Here is a 14,372-nt window from a genome sequence, read left to right on the forward strand (position 1 = left end):
TCAGTTTGCCTTCCGATTACCTGCTGCACCTGTATGTTGACTTTTTGTGTTTCATGTACGAGGACACCTAGATCCCTCTGTACCGCAGCATTTTGTAGTATTTCTCCATTCAAATAAGATTTTGCTTTTTTATTTTTCCTCCCAAAGTGGATGACTTCACATTTTCCCACATTATATTCCATCTGCCAATTTTTTGCCCATTCGCTTAACCTGTCAATATCCCTTTGCAGACACTTTGTATCCTTGCAGCTTGCTTTTCCACCGACCTTTGCATCATCAGCAAATTTGGCCACAAGACACTGTTCCTTCATCCAAGTCATTGATCTATATTGTAAATAGTTGAGGCTCAAGTACTGATCCCTGCAGCACCCTACTAGTGACAGATTGCCATTTTGAAAATGACTTTTATCCTGACTCTTCGTTTTCTGTTAGCCAATCCTCTATCCATGCCAGTATATTACCCCAGGTGCAGTAACCTTTTCTGTGGCACCTTAGCGAATGCCTTTTGGAAATCCAAATATACTGCATCCATTATTTCCCCTTTATCCACCCTGCCCATCACTTCCTCAAAAGAACTCTAATAAATTTGTCAGACATGATTTCCCCTTCATAAAACCATGTTGACTCTCCTTGATTGTATTATGAGTCTCCAAATGTCCTGCTACTACTTCCTTAATAATAGTCTAGCATTTTCCCAATGACAGATGTTAGACTAACTGGTCCATAGTTACCTGCTTTCTGTCTCACTCCCTTCTTGAATAGGGGTGTTACGTTTGCGGTTTTCCAATCCGCTGGGACCGTTCCAGAATCTAGTGAATTCTGGAAGATTACAACCAATGCATCCACTATCTCTGTAGCCACTTCCTTTAAGACCTCGGATGCAAGCCATCAGGTCCAGGGGACTTGTCAGCCTTTAGACCCATTAGTTTACCTAGTACTTTTTCTCTCGTGATAGTGATTGTTTTTAGTTCCTCCCTCCCCTTTGCCCCTTGATTTTCTACTATTATTGGTATGTTATTAGTGTCTTCTACTGTGACCACAGATACAAAATATCTGTTCAATTCCTGTGTCATTTCCATTATTATTTCCCCAGTCTCATCCTCTAAGGGACCAATGTTTACTTTAACTACCCTCTTCCTTTTTCTATACTTTTAGAAGCTTTTACTGTCAGTTTTTATATTTCTTGCTAGTTTACTCTCATAATTTATTTTCTCCCTCTTTATTATTCTTTTAGTCATCCTTTGCTGGTTTTTAAAGTTTTCCCAATCTTCGGGCTTACCAGTAATCTTTGCCATGTGTGCTTTTTCTTTTAACCTGATACCATCCTTGACTTCCTTAATTAGCCATGTTTGGTTCACCCTTTATGTGGGGTCTTTCCTCCTCACAGGGATATATTTTTGTTGCGAGTCATAAAACATTTTTTTAAATGTTTGCCACTGCTTATCCACCATCACACATAGGAACATGAGTAGGCCATTCAGCCCCTCGTGCCTGCTCCGCCATTTGATAAGATCATGGCTGATCTGTAATCTAGCTCCATATACCTCTGCCTTTGGCCCATGTCCCTTAATACCTTTGGTTGCCAAAAAGCTATATCTCAGATTTAAATTTAGCAATTGAGCTAGCATCAATTGCCATTTGCAGAAGAGAGTTCCAAACTTCTACCACCCTTTGTGTGTAGAAATGTTTTCTAATCTCACCCCTGAAAGGTCTGGCTCTAATTTTTAGACTGTGCCCCCTACTCCTAGAATTCCCAACTAGTGGAAATAGTTTCTCTCTATCCACCTTATCTGTTCCCCTTAATATCTTATAAACTTCGATCAGATCACTCCTTAACCTTCTAAACTCTAGAGAATACAACCCCAATTTGTGTAATCTCTCCTCGTAACTTAACCCTTGAAATCCGGGTATCATTCTAGTAAACCTACGCTGCACTCCCTCCAAGGCCAATGTGTCCTTCCGAAGGTGCGGTGCCCAGAACCGCTCACAGTACTCCAGGTGCGGTCTAACCAGGGTTTTGTATAGCTGCAGCATAACTTCTGCCCCCTTGTACTCCAGTCCTCTAGAAATAAAGGCCAGCATTCCATTAGCCTTATTGATTATTTTCTGCACCTGTTCATGACACTTCAATGATCTATTTACCTGAACCCCTAAGTCCCTTTGGACATCCACTGTTTTTAACTTTATACCATTTAGAAAGTACCCTGTTCTGTCCTTTTTTGATCCAAAGTGGATGACCTCACATTTGTCTACATTGAATTCCATCTGCCATAGTTTTGCCCATTCACCTAATCTATCAATATCCCTTTGTAATTTTGTGTTTCCATCTACACTGCTTACAATGCCACCAATCTTTGTGTCATTGGCAAACTTAGATATGAGACTTTCTATGCCTTCATCTAAGTCGTTAATAAATATTGTGAATAATTGAGGCCCCAAGACAGATCCCTGCGGGACTCCACTCGTCACATCCTGCCAATATGAATACTTACCCATTATCCCTACTCTCTGTCGCCTTTCGCTCAGCCAATTTCCGAACCAAGTCCATACTTTTCCCTCGATTCCATGGGCTTCTATCTTAGCTAACAGTCTCTTATATGGGACTTTATCAAATGCCTTCTGGAAGTCCATATAAATAACATCCATTGGCATTCCCCTGTCCACTACTAGTCACCTCTTCAAAAAATTCAGTCAGGTTTGTCAGGCACGACCTACCTTTCACAAATCCATGCTGGCTCTCCCTGATTAACTGAAAATTCGAGGTGTTCAGTCACCCTATCTATATAGACTCCAGCAATTTCCCCACAATAGATGTTAGGCTAACTGGTCTATAATTCCCCATTTCCCTCTCTCCTTTCTTACAAAGCGGAGCGACATGTGCAATTTTCCAATCTAGAGGGACAGTTCCTGAATCTAAAGAACTTTGAAAGATTATAGTTAGGGCATCTGCAATGTGCTCACCTACTTCCTTTAAAACCCTGGGATAGAAACCATCAGATCCTGGGGATTTGTCACTCTTTAGTGCTATTATTTCCTTCATTACTGTTGCTTTATTTATGTTTATTTAAAATAGAGTCCCTGTCCCCAATTCAATATTAGTTTTCTTGGGATTGCCGGCATGCTATCCCCTTTTTCTACTGTAAATACTGACGCAAAGTAATCGTTCAACATGTCCACCATTTCCCCATTGTCAATGACAATATCCCCACTTTCAGTTTTTAAGGGGCCAACACTGCTCCTGACCACCCTCTTTTTCCTAATGTAACTATAAAAGTTCTTCATATTGGTTTTGATATCCCTTGCAAGTTTCTTTTCACACTCTCTTTTTGTAGCTCTTACTATCTGTTTTGTGACCCTTTGTTGATCTTTGTATCTTTCCCATTCGCCAGGATCTGCCATTTTTTGCCTTTTTGTATGCCCTTTCCGTCTTATACTGTCCCTTACCTCTTTAGTTGTCCATGGCTGTTTTTTTTGGCAAGTAGAGTTCTTGCCCCTCAGGGGTATAAACTGATTCTGTATCACGTTAAATGTTTCTTTAAACATTTCCCACTGATCATCAGTCGTTTTACCCATTAACAGATTTGCCCAGTTTACTGTGGACAGTCTCTGTCTCATTCCATTGAAGTCAGCCTTACCCAAGTCTAGAATCTTAGCAGCTGATTCACTTTTTTCCCTTTCAAACACTACATTGAACTCGATCATGTTATGATCGCTATTGGATAGAAGTTCACGCACAGTTAAGCTGTTTACTAAATCTATTATGGCTTGCCCCCTTGTTGCCTCTAGGACATACTGCTGTAGAAAACTATCCCGGACACACAAGAAATTCACTACTTTGACAGTTGCTGGTCTGCTTTCCCCAATCTATGTGAAGGTTAAAGTCCCCCATTAAGACCACTATGCCTTTGTTACACACTTGTCTAATCTCTGCATTTATCCATGGAACTCTTTCCTTTGATGCACCCAGTTCTCGCTTTTTGGAATTTACCTTTATCCATCTCATATTTGAAGATTCCCCACTGCAGATCAACGATCCTGTTCGATAACTTTTCTGCCCAATTAATTTGGGCCAGATCCCTCCTTATCAGAGAATTTTGCAGTCTAGATCCTTCATCTTGAACTCTATTTTCCTTTTCTGCTTTCACATCAGAAATAACTATGTTGTCGTGACTGTTCCATAATTGTTCTCCTATTCTTATTAGTTATTCGCCTCAACTTAAATCCCAGAACTGAATCAAACCATTCCAGGACACAAGCAGCATGACCGAGTTCACCATTTTTTTCTAAATGAAACAGCAACAAGTCTAAACACTGTACAATTTTTAATACTAATTACATTTCAAAACAAAACTCCAACCACTTAATTGCAGAGTATTTTGTGGGCGCAAGACAGAAAATTTGCATCAAGCTGGTATAGAAATGTAAACTTGCCACTTCTGCACTCAAGACATTGTGAAATTGCACTCCCCCACCCTCGCACATGATTTCCTGTCCATTAAAATTAATGGATAGAAAATTATGGGCTGGAGTTTTACCACTTCACGATGTGCTGTCCCCAAGCCCAGAGGTGGAAAATTTACCCTAATAGTTCTGACCTATCGATTTCAGCTTAAAATGCAAACAATACATACAGTGAGTATTTAATATTCATGTTGGCTGAGGTTTAAACTCTGCCATATGGGGGAAGAGAGGGAGAATAAAAGGGAATCAAAGATTTCAAAGGGAGGGAAAAAAGTAAATGAGGAAAATGTATTAGTTCAGGCCATTTATCAAGTGCCTTAAAGTGAATGGGATATCTACAGGGTATAAGTTTATAATGAAGCAAAGATTTGTATCTGGAAAGCTGGTATAGTCAGATTGGGCCAGATTTTGTTGAAGCGGGGCATCTCGCAGCATGCCTAGTTAGACATGTCCTTGCAGGTTTAGGTTTTAAAATTTTTTACCCAAAGTTGCTGGAAGTTTGAGCTGATAACAGTATGGCGAGGGAAATAGGACATTTGGGACCTTTGTCCCATTGTTCACCATCAGTCCATCTCCTTAACCAATGAGATTTAGGGATTGAGAAATAGAGGAACAACTGAGGAGGATGAATTAGAGTGGGCGAATTCAATGTCAAATCAGGTAAAGAAAGAGAAAGCAAGAGGGAAAGAAAGACTGGATTGAGAGAGAGAAAAAGAAAATGACATTTTTTAAATCTCCTAAAACAATTCATAACTTGAAGGAATGAGACTCCACACTTCCAATTGTTCATTTTCTGGGCAAGAGAGGTTGATGGGCAGTCCTGAACAATTATGTTGTTAAAAGGGTACTTATTACACTATTAATTACTAGACTTAACGTTGTAGCGAGTTTAATGCGAAATGTGAAAATGCAGCAACTTCGTGAAAATCACAAGGTTAAGCACGAGATGTCGTTTTCGCAAAGCTAACGGTGGAGGCGCACAAATCAGCCAGCTACTTGTAGCGATTCAAAATTCACAAGGTATCTCTTCCTCGCTTCAAGCTGCTGGCCGATTTGCGCATTAATATCAGCAAGCATCGTTCAGACGCTGTTATTTTTCCAGGGATTTCTGGCCCATTATATACACAACTGGAAACAAAAATCAGACAATTTGTAAAGCTTTTTTTTAAAAAAAAGATAACACCCTTAAGTTATGAATACAGAATTTGTAATTAAATAATTTTGAATAACTCCCAAGTTGAAAAATGTAAGCAACGGGATCCACAAAAACAGCTTAAATACACTGCACTAAGGGAGAGATTGGATTCTATTGATGCACTAAATTTATTCCACTTTTACATAGGAACTGCTGCATATGGCACTTTGAAGATCCTGTAAAATATATCAATGATGTAGAAAATTTTGTTATTTAAAAGCAGAAGTATTTATTCCCCTTCACTTCCAAAGCTTGCTCATCTGTACCATCTTCAAATGATGTGCAGCAAGCAAATTGTTCCCAGGCCCTATCACCACTCTAATTGGCTATCAACGTCCAGGGCAACAGTGAGCTAATTAAAGGTGAATGAAAATCATGGGGACTTTCTATTCAAAGTATGTGCATGTTTCCATCTCACATTCCCTTGCACCCTCTCAATATGGAAATAAGAGTACCTACTGCCAGTTTGAAAGAAGAAAAATTTTGTCTCCTTTCTGAGAGTCACTTTCAGGTCACGTGCCTTCCAGAGCTGCTTTAGTGACAGTTACAGGAGACTGTCAGTTCTTTGGACTAGCTGGGAACAAAATTGGAACCACCAGACTCCAGGACACTACCTATTCAGGTGTGTTTATGCTCAGATGGTATTGTTTGTCTATGGCTTGCAACTCCAAACCTGCTCCAATTGAATAGAGCAGCCCCAGCAACCATGAAGTGAGATTCAAATAGGCATATCTTTTTCCCTTCCTCAGAGACAAGCAAGTTCCAATGAAATGATCTTATGGAACTCAAACTTATGACCTTCAGGTTAGGGTCAACTGCCTGAACTGCTACCATTGCCTTAATATGCAACACAGGCCTCATTCAGCATTGGAACTGTCTTAAATTCTGTGCCAAAGCAGAGAAGCCAAGTATGTATTCCTCCTATAATCTGTAAATTGATTAAACAGTGTCTCTGGATTTACTAAGAGTAAAGCTTATGCAGTATTTCAGCTAGTAAAAATGTAGTAGTAGTTTTCAGTACCTCGGAGTTTATACAGTTCACCACTGGCAGCTTGGACTATAAACATGTGGGAAACTTCATCACTGAGAGATATCAAGGCCCCAGACAAATGTAGAACTCCTCGTGGCTTCTGACCTTTGCACTGCTCGTTTACAAAGTACTGCAGCACGCCCAAGTCACAATTCAGAACAAAATACCTGCATCATAAAAATATTTCACATTAACATACATATCAGTAACTCAATTGCTACAGTCATGCAGTACATCATACACTATAAAAACATTTTGCCAAACTGATTACCAGGCAGCACATATCCTGTAAAACCATACTTAATGCTAAAGGGATCAAGGGATACGGGGAAAAAGTGGGAACAGGGTACTTAGTTAGACGATCAGCCATGATCATTTTGAATAGTGGAGCAGGCCCGAAGGGCCTACTCTTGCTCCTATTTTTTATGTTTCTATGTTTAAGTGTGGAAACTTGTTTAATTTTCAAGGTGAGGAATGCAGTTCCAATAGTAAAGAGAGAGAACAATTATTGTGTGGCAATACTCAAAGCACAAAAACCTCCCAAAACATGACCTCTCATGTGCTAGCCAGGCACTTGAGTTCTCCACATCAGTGAGAATTGTATGGTTCCAGTGCTCTTCTGTATACCTGCATCTCAGTATCAAACTTCCAAGTCAGTCAGGTGCAGTCTGTACTGCAAGATGGACTCGAGACTCAGTCAAGGCTGCCAGCTATGGTTTCGACCTTCAGCCTCTGGTAGCCCCAAACTGAATTTAGAATTGAAAGCAGTGACCTTCCACACTATGCTACCTGGTTTCACAGAAAAGGTGGCCCTTTCTAAACCAGGCTTGAACAGATTTCTGCAATGTTAAATTCCGATGCTAAAAGACATACACTGCTAATTGAGCAAGTGATTGGTAAAACAGACTGCAGCAGGACACTAAATTCAAGCCTTAGCCTTTATATACCATTTTAGTTGCTCACTTTCAGCTAGGGATTATAGTCTCATTTAAACTTTGCCCAATAAAGTCCATGAATGCATGACACTAACTTCTAACAAATGAGATTTTTTTGCTCTTGGTTCCCAATTCAACGATTCATTTTTCGAACCAAATGCTCAAGTTTTCTAGGGGACATCTTTTTGACCCCTCCCACCTTCATGTGGTAGCATCTTTTAGGTCCATATTTTGCAAATTGCTCTCAAATCTAAGTACTAAATGCAACTTTCAAAAATGCAGACCTGCTGTGAGTTCCTTATCCTGGGTGTTACGAAATGGCATTCACAAGAACAAAACATTTTTCAAATCCATAATATACATGGAGTAAACTCAAAACAAACCTACTGCAGTTCTTGAAGGATTAAATTGTGCTACAACAGATCTGTGGTAGGTCAACATACTTAGCATAACAGCAAGACTATGAACATACACAACACACGACTGGCTGGAGAGCTAATCCACAAGCACAGCAGAGGATAGAGGGGGGGAATATGACACCATTGGAAAGAAACTTTGTTTGAAATCAACGTAGTGTCATGGGACTCCAGGCGTTTTGCAAAGCAACAAACAATAAGTTTGTGTCAAGGGTATCACCATGCCACAGACCATTTTGGCACAAGGCAGATGTATAAAGCTATATTGTAAAATAGCTGATGAGGTGGGGCACCCATCTCTTCCTAGTTACTGCACTCCCTAATACGCACAACTTGGAAGTCATTATTGCCATTAGGTCATTACTTTATATAAGAAAAAAATGTTTGAATTTAAATTGGAAAACGCTTGAATAAGAAAATGTCCAGAGACATGGAGGGACCACCTGGAACTATAATCAATCAAAAACATTCACTGAGCATACCTGGGGTTTCAGAATGCTATTACTATTCTGTTTTGTCTGAAGAAATTTAGTCAGGCTCTAAATTACAGCAATTTGAGATGTACTGTAAAATCTTGTGTTCAGATAAAATTCAGGGTCTACTTTTAACCTAGTCAGTAGAGAACCCCAAGTAGTATAGCTATGAAAGAAATAAAGCAGGAAAATCAAAATCACCAATCAAAAGGCATAATGAAAAGAAAATGGAAAACAAAAATGAAAATTATTGGAAATAGATATATTTGAAAGTAACAGAAGTAGTAACAGCCAATGAGGAACAAATACTTCAATGCTATCTGTAAAAATTGGTAATTATTGAAATATTGTGCAAGGAAAAATACTAAGGAGAAACACACAAAAAAGGAGTCATGCATGGAAATTTTCTGGCAAAAAAAATAAGGTGACTTGTACACGGATTTTTTTTTTACATAAACTGCACTTAGCTCAGAAATAATAGCCACAAAATCTTGGCCTCGTCACAAGTTAAACTCAGCTTCCACTCAAAAGGATCTTTAAAAACATATTAATGTTAACGTCCTCTCTGGATTTTGTTTCAAAATCAAGCCTTGTTGCACATCCTGGCTCTAGTGCTGAAGACTTGTGCTCCAGGACTAGCCGCGCCTCTAGCCAAGCTGTTCCAGTACAGCTACAACACTGGCATCCACCCGACAATGTGGAAAATTGCCCAGGTATGTCCTGTCAAGTCCACAAAAAGCAGGACAAATCCAATCCGGCCAATTACCGCCCCATTAGTCTACTCTCAAGCATCAGCAAGGTGATGGAAGGTGTCATCGACAGTGCTATCAAGCGGCACTTACTCACCAATAACCTGCTCACCAATGCTCAGTTTGGGTTCTGCCAGGACCACTCGGCTCCAGACCTCATTACAGCCTTGGTCCAAACATGGACAAAAGAGCTGAATTCCCGAGGCGAGGTGAGAGAGTGACTGCCCTTGACATCAAGGCAGCACTTGACTGAATGTGACACCAAGGAGCCCTAGTAAAACTGAAGTCGATGGGGATCAGGTGGAAAACTCTCCAGTGGCTGGAGTCATACCTAGCACAAAGGAAGATAGCAGTGGTTGATGGAAGCCAATTATCTTAGCCCCAGGACATTGCTGCAGGAGTTCCTCACGGCTGTGTCCTAGGCCCAACCATCTTCAGCTGCTTCAATGACCTTCCCTCCATCATAAGGTCAGAAATGGGGATGTTCGCTGACGATTGCACAGTGTTCAGTTCCATTCGCAACCCCTCAGACAACAAAGCAGTCTGTGCCCGCATGCAGCAAGACGTGGACAACATCCAGGCTTGGGCTCATAAGTGGCAAGTAACATTTGCGCCAGACAATGACTATCTCCAACAAGAGTCTAACCACCTCCCCTTGACAGTCAACAGCATTACCATTGTTGAACCCCCTACCATCAACATTCCGGGGGTCACCATTGACCAGAAACTTAACGGACCAGCCACATAAATACAGTGGCTACAAGAGCAGGTTAGAGGCTGGGTATTCTGTGGCGAGTGACTCACCTCCTGACTCCCCAAAGCCTTTCCACCATCTACAAGGCACAAGTCAGGAGTGTGATGGAATAGTCTCCACTTGCCTGGATGAGTGCAGCTCCAACAACATTCAAGAAGCTTGACACCATCCAGGACAAAGCAGCCCGCTTGATTGGCACCCCATCCACCACCCTAAACATTTATGCCCTTCACCACCGGCACACCATGGCTGCAGTGTGTACCATCTACAGGATGCACTGCAGCAACTTGCCAAGGCTTCTCCGACAGCACCTCCATCACCTAGAAGGACAAGGAGCAGCAGGCACATGGGAACAACACCACCTGCACGTTCCCCTCCAAGTCACACACCATCTCGACTTGGAAATATATCTCCATTCTTTCATCGTCGCTGGGTCAAAATCCTGGACGTCCCTACCTAACAGCACTGTGGGAGAACCTTCACCACACTGACTGCAGCGGTTCAAGGCGGTGGCTCACCACCACCTTCTCAGGGGCAATTAGGGATGGACAATAAATGTTGGCCTTGCCAGCGACGCCCACATCCCACGAATGAGTAAAAAAAACTCCTGCCACTAGCTGCCATCTGAGAACACCCTTAGGAACCAGCACTAGTTCTCGAAATAAATAAAATTATGAAAACAGTGTTTGGCAAAGCAAGCAAGTCTTCTCTCTACTTAGAGTGTTGTGAATGTGGGACTTGGGACAGGGGAAGTTACAGCACTTCCGTTATTAGCCGTTGAGAGTTTTTTTCTTCCATCTTTTCCCCATGTTTCTTTTGTCCCTCTGAGCAGGACTTCATTGTGAAGTCAAGAAGATAAAATGACAAATGCAGTAAATGTGTTATGTTTACTTTCAAAGTTCCTTTGGGAAAAGGAAGGAATTAAGGACAGTTTTTTTAAAATTGCTTGAAATGCATTAATGTTGTTTCCTGGGAACAGGAAATTTCTAAACCTCTAAAGGAGGGATTATTAGCTTTAATGATTGGCTGGAGGCTTGGAGTGAAAACAAGAACCTGGTGTTTGTGAAAAAATAATTGCTGGAGAAGATGAGTTTTTCAGGAGGGATGCGGCTCACTTAAAGCAGTTGGGGATAAATGTTAGCCCCGAGTGTAGAAAGAGCAATTGGGAAATATTTAAACTAATTGGGACCGAGACTCATAATAGCTAATTGGCTGTGCAGTTTCTCTAGGGCTATGACCAAAGTGCAGCTGATGGCAATCGTAAAAACTTATTTAATTTTAATTGGAGGGAAGGCAGTTATTTATATAAGGGAAACCACGTGAGGCATGTAAGGAAGCCCTTAATACGCTATGTAAATGCTCTAAGTATAAAATAAAAAGTTGAAATTGCAAGCATATGCTTCTATAGAACATTTAAAATATTACACACATTTTGAAATGTGGTTGGATGTTAAGTTTGGTTGAAAGATTACAAGAGATTCTGAAAGAATAGGACCAGTCAAAAGGAAGATGATATCGTGGTTTATATTTTTTTACAAAAAAAAGGACTGGTCAATCTCAGTATTGGAGATGGTCCCTTACCTGGCTCCAGTCTTTATGTTGCCATTTCTCTCCTTTCGGCTTAACCCTATTATATTTATGGTGTTCTCTCTAACTTTTCTGCCTGTCTGTCGTCATCTTCCAGTTGGGAGGTGTTGGGTGGCATGGCAGGAGAGGATCACTAACAGCTATAGATTGCATATGGAGTGAGGTTTATGGGGAAAAAGTGGCTCAACTCCCATCATTTCTGCCTTGCCCCAACCCCTCACTCCCACCACATAGCCTCACCTACAACCACCTATGATATCTCCAACCATTACTCCTTGATTCTTTCCCTCTGAATTACCTGCTCAACCCCTTTATCCTCTCCTCCCCCACTGTCTCACCAAAGGGCAGGTGGAGAGAGGCCAGAGCCCCACCTCATGCTTAATCTTTTTCTATCTTCCTTTCCTATCCAATGAGGAAAGACATTCTGCCTACCTCTGTTTCTGCCTCACAGCTGTTAGCAATCAGAACATTCATCTCGTCAAGACACAGGTGAAATCAGATAGCTTCAAAATTTAAATACATTTTTCTTGAAAACTGAACTAACATTAGCATTAGGAAAGACATGCTCTCAGCCTAAAATGCATTAAGTTTGTAGAAAACAACAGGTATGTAATTAGTAGTCATTTTTCTCTCTCGCATACACACTATTTAACAAAATACTGAACATAATCGTTACCCGAATAAAGCTTCTGAAATTTTACCTCCACGTTTACTTCAAACATAATTTTGAAAAACAAGCGCAAAAACTGCTAGAGAAGGTACAGAAAAATATTCCAGCAATACAGCTGACTGAATGGTACCAATACTGACCAGAAAATTAGGCACACTGCACATGCCTAGTCTGCACAATGGAAATTCAGCTCACTGCACCGCAGCAGTCGTCAAAAATATCAAGTCCAAGCCATGACTTTTGGGAGAGGCTGAGGACTTTAAGTAGGAACTTTAATAAAAAGGTATAGCGTGTCACATACAGTCACAAGTGTCAGCCAAAAGTAAGCACAAGACTTTTGAATAGAAAGGTGACGGAACATATTGATTTTAAAAAGGATGTCGAGGCATTAGAGACAGTACACCACAGATTCACCAGGATGCTGCCCGATATGAGGAAATACAATATATGAAGAAAGACAAACAACTGGAGCTTTTTTCATTGGAACAATGCAGATTATAGAACTAGATATGGTAGGATGGGTCAGCTGGGAAAACAAATTGCAGTAGTTGAGGGGGTCTAGAACAAGATTAGATATAAAATTAAATGTAAGATTTAAAACAGAGGGAGAAACTTATTTATACAGTTGTTATGCTGTGGCATTCACTTCCAGGGTTAGAGGCTGAGGCAGAAAACTGTCAACATTCAAGATTAAACTGGATAAATGGATGAAGAGATATGGGAACAGAGCAGGTAAATGTGATTAGGACTGTTTACTGACATGATAGATAAATGCTGTCATGGACTGGTTAGGTTCAAATAGAAATTATAACTCAAAAATAGGCTAAGTATGTACATGATTTTTTTTGCAATAGAGCGAGGATACGGGTGAACCAAAAGGAACGAAAACAATTTGGGTACAGTTGGATCAGGGAGTTGGTCCAACGTTCTCTCACCTGTTTATAGGCCTCTAGGACAAAGGATTCAGCAATACAGGAAACTGGTCAGCAAATTAGAAGGGCAGAACATTCTATTGTTGCAGTCATGGGGGATTTCAATTATCAACCATTAAGCAGGCTGATTTGGGCAGCCAAGTCTGGAGGAAGACAAGGCAGAAATATTTGTTGATATGGTTAACAATTGCTTCTGTATTCAACAAGTTAGGAAGAAAACTAGAGAACATTTATTGGATTTACCTCCTTAGCAGTGATCCTAGGGTGATTTACAATCTCTGAAGGAGCATCTGGGCATTAATAATCATTCCATCATCTGATTTTAATTGCTTGGGCAAATTACTACTGCAGATAATTTAATGTTTGCTCTTGAAATTTGGTACTCTCAATTTTTACATGAGGGAAGATTTGGGTAAGGGAGATTGGTATATGTTATTAGAATGAAACAACTGATACAAGAAAAAAGTTTAATTAATTGTATACTCACAAGCTTGTATGTTCTTCATAGTAAAGTGAAGCCTAAATGGCTAAAATGGAAGCTTCATTAGGGAAATAGTGATTTTTAAAAAAAATGTTAAGTGTAAAGCAAAGAACTCAATGAAGTAGAAACAGTTAAAAGAAATGGCTGATAACTATTATAAATGTTAAAAATGCATTAGAAAAAATGATTGTGGACAGTAAAGTTTTGTTCTGTTAGTTCAGAAGCCAGAAAATGACTAAAGACCATATTAGTCCATTGAGGTTTAGCAGGGTAATTAGGAATGAGGATCAGATTATGGCTGAACTGCTTAACAGATACTTTACATCAGATTTCACTGCTGAAGATGATGCTCACCTGGCAGAAGTGCTGAATAGGGGTGGTGATATTATTCAATGAAGTAATGCAGAATTAGTCTTAGAAAAAGGCACTCAAGGCTGATGATGCTGCTGGATCAGATACCACATACCTGGAGAGCTGAAGAAAATGGGGAAGTACACAACACGTGTTATTGGCTCATATATTCAACAGCTATGCGAGGTCTGGGCTAGTTCCAGTGGACTAGAGGGAGGTTCACATGGTCCCAATATTTAAAAGCAAGAAGTCAGACCCTGGGAATGATCAGCTTGTCAGGTTGATGTCAGTGTTGGAAAGATATTGGTACAGGATGTGACTTATGATCAGAGTTTAGC

The 14,372-nt window shown here is 40.4% G+C and overlaps 1 protein-coding gene across 1 annotated transcript in view; it reads right to left on the reverse strand.

The window, feature by feature from the left end:
* Positions 1 to 14,372, reverse strand: part of osbpl10b (oxysterol binding protein-like 10b) — a 215,459-nt gene that overhangs the window by 169,857 nt on the left and 31,230 nt on the right. The window contains exon 2 of the mRNA XM_068001223.1: positions 6,678 to 6,853. Within this exon, the coding sequence (XP_067857324.1) occupies positions 6,678 to 6,853 (176 nt within the window). The remainder of the gene's footprint in view (positions 1 to 6,677; positions 6,854 to 14,372) is intronic.

Source organism: Heptranchias perlo, chromosome 2 (assembly GCF_035084215.1).
Source record: "Heptranchias perlo isolate sHepPer1 chromosome 2, sHepPer1.hap1, whole genome shotgun sequence".
NCBI classification, from domain to species: Eukaryota; Metazoa; Chordata; class Chondrichthyes; order Hexanchiformes; family Hexanchidae; genus Heptranchias; species Heptranchias perlo.